Source organism: Trifolium pratense, linkage group LG2, assembly GCF_020283565.1.
Source record: "Trifolium pratense cultivar HEN17-A07 linkage group LG2, ARS_RC_1.1, whole genome shotgun sequence".
In the NCBI taxonomy this organism is placed as follows: Eukaryota; Viridiplantae; Streptophyta; class Magnoliopsida; order Fabales; family Fabaceae; genus Trifolium; species Trifolium pratense.
The window spans coordinates 22,152,442-22,161,287 of NC_060060.1; the positions used below are offsets into that span (position 1 = coordinate 22,152,442).

The following is an 8,846-nucleotide window of genomic DNA, read 5'->3' on the forward strand; positions in this document are numbered from 1 at the left end:
TCGTACTTGCAATTGAGAGAGAATTGAAATCACTTAATACCAAAACTGACTTCCGAACCAGATTAAACCGGTAATTAATGCCAAATAAAATTAAAAAAAAAAAACTATTTTTGTGTTTGTTATTGTCGATAAAAATCATTTCTTTTAAAGAGTAAAAGTTATCCACAAAAGTTTCTGTGAGCATAGCTCAATTGGTAGAAACATTACAAATTACTGTAGGGACCGGAATTCGAATCTTAGTACTTACACTTATTCATTTTAAAAGGTGAAATTCTAACCAATAGACTATTTGGAGAAAAAAAATATCCACAAAAAATTAGTCATAACCTGTGAAAAATGAGTTAAAACTTAAAAGCTTCTAATGAGAGTAAATAAACTATGACCAAATATTATTTTAGCCATTACTTGAATTCAAATTCTTTCAAATTATTCATCTTACATTGAACCAATTAATATACAACTAATAGAGCTCAATAATTTTGTTTATTTTTTATAGTTGAACTCAAATAGTTAATTAGGTTCATATTGGCAGTTTATATATATTAAAAAAATCTTATGCATTATCCATCCGTCAAATACACACTACACAATATTGGTCAAAAGCCATCTACCGAGAATTGATGGAATTGACTTGAGCTTATTGGTCTGACTCGGTTTAGATGTTACACATATGGGAAAATATCACAATCAACTTAATCTGATTCCAATTAATTGGTTTCTGCATTAGTAGGAGTATATGTCTACCGACCTAATAAAACGTTCAAATATTTCTAGTCCAAGAAAAATTGGTGGTTTATGATAATTTGAATGCCATAATAATCACGCCTATAGTCATTATCACTAACAACCAATCAAACATATCTAAGCACAAGTTTCAACCATGGTAAAACTGAAAGTCAATACCAAAATTATTAGTAATTAGTAACTGGCAGAATTTGAAAAAGTCTTTACTTAATTATTAGATATTTCACATTAAAAATACTCCTGCTAGTATATCATTAGATGTTTCAGAAGCAAGACCCTTGGCTTTGTATGTTGTTCTTGTTCACCCATGTTCTAAGAAACATTAATAAGTGGAATTATTTTAGCGTTAGAAGGAATCTTAGAATTTTAAATGCAAAATAAAATACTAGAAGCACTGGCATGTTTCATTCGGATTATTGCTATGATTTTTTATTTTATTAAAAACAAACATTCTCTTATGAAGCTGTTAAAAAAGTAATTATTTCACTAGAAGCACCAGCATGTTTCTTTGGGATTATTTGCTATGGTCTTCTTTTCTTTTATAAAAAAAACAAAAAATATTCTCTTATGAAGCTGTCAAAAAAACAATTATTTCTCTAAAATAAACATTTTAAAAGGAACATGGTCTAGTACAACGTGCATACTTGTATGTAGTTATTTTTACAATGTGTAACTATTATTACTAACTTAAGAATTGGATTGGCCATTAATCAATTTAAAAACTGGTGTAAATAATGAACAAAATATACAGTGGATAAATTTTAGCCTCGTATTCGCAATGACGAACGAGGATACATATTACCACTGAAATCTCGAGTATATACGAACATTAGCGGCTACTTGCAAATCTTTGAAACTTAAGTAAGAGTCTGTTGTTTTACATATTTTGCAAGAGTAGAATCCAGCTTCTCTCCGATAAAAGTAATCCAAGCCTGTAACATTTCAATAATTATGCCACTAATCCAGAAATATATGCATGCCACTTAGTTTTAAATAAGCAACAATTAGCAGGACCTACATAATGAATTTGTATTACTTTTAAACTGAAATTTGACATAGTAAACATAGTTTATGTGATGCTTCAACAAACTACATATGTCTTCAAGAGAAAAACCCCAAGTCATATGTTGATATATTAATATAATAACATGTAGGCTCGAAGGTTAAAATATTTTGACGAACTCGGATATATCATTGAAAGAAGATGAAATGTACCTGATCAGAAGTAGTGAAACCTCTTATTGTGTCACCACCAATAATTGCAATTCCGTTATCTCCAAGTGGCTGTAAAATTACTGCCTACCAAATAACAATTGTACCGATAACTTCTGTTATTAAAGCACAACATATTTGATATATAAAAAATAAAATAAAAAAGTACAACCATATTTAACAACAGAAAAAGGAATAGAAGTCTACATAAACATTGATCACAAAAATTATAACAAAATTGTTAAAAAATCACAAGAAAACAGAGCAGTTTCACGTGGCCTGAGACAAGGGGGACAACTAATGACCATTGTCAATTACCATAACAGTTTTTCTCCCCCACCCCCTCTCTTTCTTCACCTGATCAGGTTAGCCCCTACCCTTCCCCCAAATATTGTTTCCCGGCTGAGTTTTCTCTAATGACATACATGATTCAGTCAGAATGAGTTGCCCAATCAATCATACATGTTAACTTTCTGCCATAGACGAAAGTTGCATCACTTCATAAAACACATAAAAATATAAGATCACAAGCCAAAGTAAAGTCGTCACATAAGTATACACTACATCATAGAACTGGTGTGGCCACAGATAAATGCACCAAAGGCTATGTTTGGATATTTGTGGTAGAACTGGATCAGAAATAAAAAGAAAACAGCACAATCTAAATTTTAATGATACTGACTCTAATCCCCAATTCTTGTGCCAATTTGACACTCGAATAGGGAAGGGAGTGAACACATGGAAAAAATGAGACTATATCCAGGTCTACCAGAGACACCTAAACTCTCCTCCAATTGGACTTCCCAATTACCTTGCAACCCCCCTTTCGAGCATCCCCTTCCCTTTATCTAACCTCTACTCTTATCACTTAATGGACTAAAAAACAGACCAACTACAGTCAGCATTCTGTTACCAAGTATTCTTGCAGTCTGGCAAACAAAACCATTAGCTCAGGTTACAACACTGTCTCACATTCATAAAACTACATAGGAGGAGGGAGTGGATGGGGACATGCTTGAAGAGCTAAAGCTTTCTTCAGCAAGGTTACCTGAAAGACAGGATTATTGTGGCCGTGTTATGGATGTTTCAATCAGTAGGCTACCTATCCTACTGTCTCAAGTCTCAACCACTTAATAATGGCCATAGAAACGCAGGCTAAGCTTTTCATTAGGCCGCTTAGGTGGACTCTTCCGTTTGTAGGGTTGCAGCCTAAGATAAATCTAATCACCCATTTGAAATTCCAACACTCTATAATGTTTGTTAAGTTTTGGCCCCTCATAATCTTATTCCTTGAGTAGATTACTCAATAGTTTGGCCAATCGGGCAGGAATATGATAAGGACCTGGATATTATGTGGTGCCTAAGTCCCACATCGAGTACTATGGGATGGCCGGTTGAGTGCATAGTGGCTTGACTCATTCGTCCCCCCTTAATAGCTTAAGTCCCATATGTTTGCTTTTACCGAAGGGTTCTCCAAGTGCTTGAGCACTTATCAGAGTAGCTGTTCCCTTCCCCCAGAATGGGCAGATCTTGTCTATAAGAGGCTTTAAAATGTGTCATCTTGGTGACATCACTTCAATTACTGTTCATAATTATGCCTAGCATAACCAATCTCACAATTGCTTTGGTTTAATCTCTGTTAAATAGTGCAGACAAACCTCTAAGCAATAACTAACAGCCTCTGTATGGTTGTCTTTTTGTGGGTGGTAGGCACTAATGAACTTCAATCGGGTACCCACCATCAAAAATAGCCTTTTTCCATGATTTCCTTAATAAAATATGGTCTCTATGACAAAATGGATTGAGAGAAAACAAGTAAATGAAACATCGCAGCTATGTCACTGGTAATGAAAGGATGGCTAAGGCCTATAAAATGGCATATGTGGCTAACCAATCAACCATCACCAAAATAGTGTAGACCCTAAACCATCGACATAGCATGTCAGATCTGTCTTGGAATAGGCAAAGGCTGAAGCTGACCAGCAGGGGATAATATCTTATATTTGTTTGATTGGCACACATCTAAGGCAGCCAAAAATTTATGGATGTCCCTTTTCATACACCACTCCTGCTAAGCTTTTGAAAGTTAGAACTACCTGAATGTTTTCCTAAATGAGAGCTATGAAATGATATATATAAGGTTGGAATTCGTGGTGAGTTCTTTTACACCACCAACTTCCCCTTGAAGTACAATGAATCCTCTTGCAACTAATAGCTAGCGAGAAAGTTGTGACTCATGGTCTACCTTCTAAATCCTAGATAACTCTCTGGTATTGTTCATCCTGAAGAATTTCCTCAATCTGGTCCTCCGTATCACTTACCTTCAGTACAATGATGGCTGTAAAGGTCATCCTTTCGGAGAGACAGCCCTGTTTCATTCCCTGATGATCTATACTGTATTTCAAAATCAAATTCAGATTAACTTCAAAGCCTTTCTAAATTGTTCTTCACTCAATAACTGATGTTCTGTCAAAACTAAGCTTACAAAATGGTGATGCATCAAATAATGTCTTCACTTTGCCAGCATAAACTATTGCCATTATTTCCCTTTCATACACTAACTTATTTTGGGCCATTTCTGATAGTGCTTGACTCTGAAATACTTTTGGTCTCACTCCTTGCAGAAGTATTGCCCCTGACCCCTTGCTAAAAGGGTCTGTCTCAACCAGAAAATATTGAGAAAAATCTGGGACTTCAGAGACAGGAAGCACTGTAACTGCTGCCTTCAATTTCTCAAAATGCTGTTTGGGCCACCTCGTTTCACATTTAACAGTCCTTATGCAGTTGAGTTGACAGTTTGGCTATCGTAAAATATCCCTCGTGAAACGTCTAAAGCAGCTTGTCAATTCAAGGAATACTCTTAGCCCCTTTACATCTCTAAGTACAGGCCACAGCCACATGGTTTCTATTTTATTAGGATCAGTCATAAACTCACAACTCCCTACCAGAAATTATGTACCCCAAGAGTCTACTTGCTTTCAGTATAGATTGAAAGAAAGAATCTACTGTTGTCTATGCCTGTGACTTGGATCTATACATGACAGTTTCTTGATTCACCTGTCCGCAAAATCTACCCACACCCGAACCCCGTGTCCTATTCTAACTAAACAATAGTTTGTACTTCATACAAGTTTTGATATAGACCAAAAGAATTAGTTAAAGCACAAGGGATTGATGACCTGCACAGAAATATGTCATCAGTTATATAAACCAGTTTAGCACAGAGAAACTCAGTACCTGAGTATTTGAAGGTAGAAATGGCAGCTCAGACTTCCCAGGATATAGAGATAGATTAGCCAAATAACTCTCTGAACATGTATAAAAGATTCAAAACATTTTAATCAATACTAGAGCACAGCTCAAAAAAAAGCTTTGGACTTAGTGTGCAAGAGTAGCAGCAGTTGTGATAATGACTCGTGGTTGACTACAGTCAGAAACTTACGAGTTCCGGATTTCATAACACCCTGAAATACAGATCCTTGCATCAATTTATCAGTGTCCACACTTACAGCCTCACCATTGCCAGCAGAAGATTCTGCAGCAAAACCAAATTGAAGCACACAACTGCTCTCATAAGCAATAACAAGTGATCGGCAGCATGTGACATCTGAAAGAGATTCCCACGCCCTGATAATAGTTTATAAAAGATACTTTACTGTCAGAAAACAGGGCAAAAGCTAACTATTTAAATCAATAGATTTTATATTACTGGCTGCCACAACACATGAATTTTCCCCATGATATAATAAGATGCCACTTTCTTTTCACACCATTCATAATCATATCACAATTATTTACAGCACATGTAGTTAAGAGTAAGACAACCATAATATGAAACCTCCAAGCCACAAGCATCCATTCTTTTTGTGCACATAATGACATAACGTAGATTTGAGGGTTTATAACAATGAGAGAAAGCTATATTAATGATCCAAATTTTCAATCATTAACTTTTTTACAGAACTAGAAAGTGCATGGCCAGGAGATGGGGAAAAACCAACTAGGCTAACAACAAGTGGACATAAAGAGCATTACCAGAGCAGCTCAGTAAGTGCAACATCAGGGAGATCAGTGCACAGCTTCTTGCATTCTACTCCCTGAGGATTTACCTGGACAAAAACAGGCCTATTATCGGCATCTTTAAGTCAGCTTATTTTGGTACCGTAAAAAAAAAAAGTCAGCTTATTTTGGAGAAACAATAGTTTCTTATTTTGAAGCTTCTAGAAAGAGCATTAAATTAGGTCTGATTTAAGAAAAGTTTGGGGCCTGTTTGTTTTGAGAAATAGTTTTTCATCTTCATCCTGCCTTGACAATTAGTTACAAAACTGTCATATTTGGTTATGCATAGGCATTATAAAAGTGTTTTACACAGACGACCAATCATATTTCATCGAGTATATATTTTGCAAGTATTTTGGAAAATTAAATTAAAACAAGACATCATGGTAAAATATGATTAGATGTATGTGTAAAATTGCCAGTGTATTCAAATTATGAAGAAAATAATAAAAATAACAAAACGGATAATATTATAAAGTGAAAACGACAAAAATAAACAATAGAGTATTTTTCTCAAACCAAACACAAAGCAAGCAAATACAACCACACACCTAACAACAAACTATGAAGCTATAATAAAAAACAGATTCATGAAAACGAAAAATGGAGATAAATAACAGCAAATGCAAAGATATGAGGCTTACCACAGTTATAGATTTCGGTTTTATGGAAAGCCAAACGAGGCCAGCCAAAATATTAGTGACAGCTAATCCTAAAGTTAAGAGGTCTGCTCTCGATTGTGAACTGCAAAAAAAAAAAAAAAAAAAAAAAAAAAAAAAAAAAAAAAAAAAAAAAACCTAATTAACAATCATTAACTCACTATGAAGCGTCAACACAGACACAGTCACCAGATACAACATTGACATGAACACATAGACACCCGCAATAATTAGAGAGAATGAAAGTAATTAATTGTAAATTTGTAATAACGATTCACATTTCTCGAAGTTGAGACAATGTCACATATGGCAAATACCCAAAAAGTCTTCAATCTCAAGTTTCGGTGCTACAAGTTAACTCAACAACAACAATGCACAATGACTCGCCACAACTTCAATTCAAGAATAAAATATTTTAAATGTGACACTTCATATGAGAAGCATATTAAGCCTTCGTTTACTTATAACTAACTCTATTTTATTTGGTTAACTATAGTTAGGTTAGTTGCAATCTGTTACCGATTTCTATGTGCAAGGAGGGCTTCATGAACGCAACTTGGAATCCCATGTCGGGAGTCATGAACCTAGTGCAAGGGTTTATATTATTTGTAATCACTTTTCACATTTTGATCTAAAATGAGAAGTCTTAGAGCAAATTGCACCTTTTCTCTTATCAATTCTTAACTATGTTTGACAAAAAATAGCTGATAGCTGATAGCTGATAAACTAACTTATAGCGGATGACCTTATAGCGAATAGCTTATATGGTAGTTTATTGAATTTAGTGTTTAGTAACGTTAGTTGTTGAACTAACTTATAAATATGAAATGACATACAACAGATACGTTTAACTCAAAATGTGTGGTACTAGATAGTAGATATGCTAACCAAAATAAGCTATAAGCCAGTAAAATAAGCTATAATATAAACTATAATCCATAAGCTCAAAATGTGTGGTACTAGATACTTAACTAACATTCAACAACAAAAACAATGCTCAATCAGTCACCACAACTTCAATTTAAAAAATTAATCTCAAAAAACCGTATAATTAATCAAGCAGAGAAGAAAGAAGTCGGAGAAATTGAAGACCTGCCGGCATCAGCGACAGGAGCGATACCGGAGATGGCGCGATTGAAGAGAACAGCAAAAAGAGAGGCCGTTCCAACGTAGATTGGAAGGGGGCGAACTACGTCGTCGTTTTGTGAAACCCAATCAGCGAGGAAATCGCGTTTGGGCTTTGGACTTCGGAAACTGTAAACAGTAGAAGGAGAAGAAGAAGATGAAAGAGTGAATGAAGAAGTTTTTGGTTTTGAAATGCGATTGAGAATGTGAGTGTTGAGAGTGAAATGGAGACGGAGCGCAGTTCCCGTTTCCATGGAAGGGAAGTTTGTTGGTTGTTATTGTTATCAGTCTCTTTGCATTTTGCATTGGCTTTCCACTTTTGAAGATAGACTCATGAACAAGAGACTTTAACCAATAAATATCTCAATTTTTGTTGTTTTTATAACACATTAAAATTAGGCTTAATTAGTAAAATGGTCCCTTAAAGACATTTTTTGTTTTATATTGGTCCCTTAAAGAAAAAAAAGGTCTGAATAGGTACCTTAAAGAAAAAAAAGGTCCGAATAGGTCCCTTAAAGACATATCCGTTAATCAGTTTAGTCCTATTTAGACCTCTTTTTAGGGACCAAACTGATTAACGGAGATGTCTTTAATTGACCTATTCGGACTTTTTTTTCTTTAAGGGACCTATTTGGACCTTTTTTTCTTGAAGGGACCAATCTGAAACCAAAAATGTCTTTAAGAGACCATTTTATTAATTAAGCCTTTAAAATTAAAATGGAAGGATTAGCATCGTCCAAATCAGATTAGTCGGTCCAATGGTAAAAACAAAAAAAAAATGTTTCTTTGTTTGTCACTATGAATTTAGCTCACTTGACGGGGGAATCGCACAATGTGGAGGAGCTAGGATTCAAATTCCGGACACTTATTTTAAGGTGATATTTCTAGTCACTAGGTCATTTGACAAAAAAAAAAGTTTCTTTTACTTATTTATCAAACAATAGACATTTCAATATCCATAACAATAATTTGAATCGATAGTAAGTTGGTCCAGTGATAATTGACGCTCGACGTGATGATTGACGCTCGACTTAGTAGGAAGAACTA

At 34.8% G+C, this 8,846-nt stretch overlaps 1 protein-coding gene across 1 annotated transcript; it reads right to left on the minus strand.

Moving 5' to 3' along the window:
- Positions 1-1,318: 1,318 nt before the first annotated feature.
- LOC123906854 (protein COFACTOR ASSEMBLY OF COMPLEX C SUBUNIT B CCB4, chloroplastic) lies at positions 1,319-8,152 on the minus strand. Its single transcript, XM_045956866.1, has 7 exons — positions 7,767-8,152; positions 6,660-6,759; positions 5,992-6,065; positions 5,399-5,583; positions 5,194-5,264; positions 1,960-2,043; positions 1,319-1,676 (listed from the first exon to the last, which is right to left on the minus strand). Exons 1-7 carry the CDS (start codon positions 8,051-8,053, stop codon positions 1,602-1,604), a joined length of 876 nt encoding a protein of 291 aa, XP_045812822.1. The 5' UTR covers positions 8,054-8,152; the 3' UTR covers positions 1,319-1,601.
- Positions 8,153-8,846: the final 694 nt, after the last annotated feature.

Bases quoted from the DNA above. Each gene is read 5' to 3' on its own strand.
- LOC123906854 (XM_045956866.1), bottom strand. From the start codon at position 8,053: ATGGAAACGGGAACTGCGCTCCGTCTCCATTTCACTCTCAACACTCAC. The intron at 5,265-5,398 runs GTAAGTTTCTGA...ATACATGTTCAG, and splicing joins TGTTATGAAATCCGGAACTC to AGAGTTATTTGGCTAATCTA. The intron at 1,677-1,959 runs GTACATTTCATC...GAAATGTTACAG, and splicing joins GTTTCACTACTTCTGATCAG to GCTTGGATTACTTTTATCGG.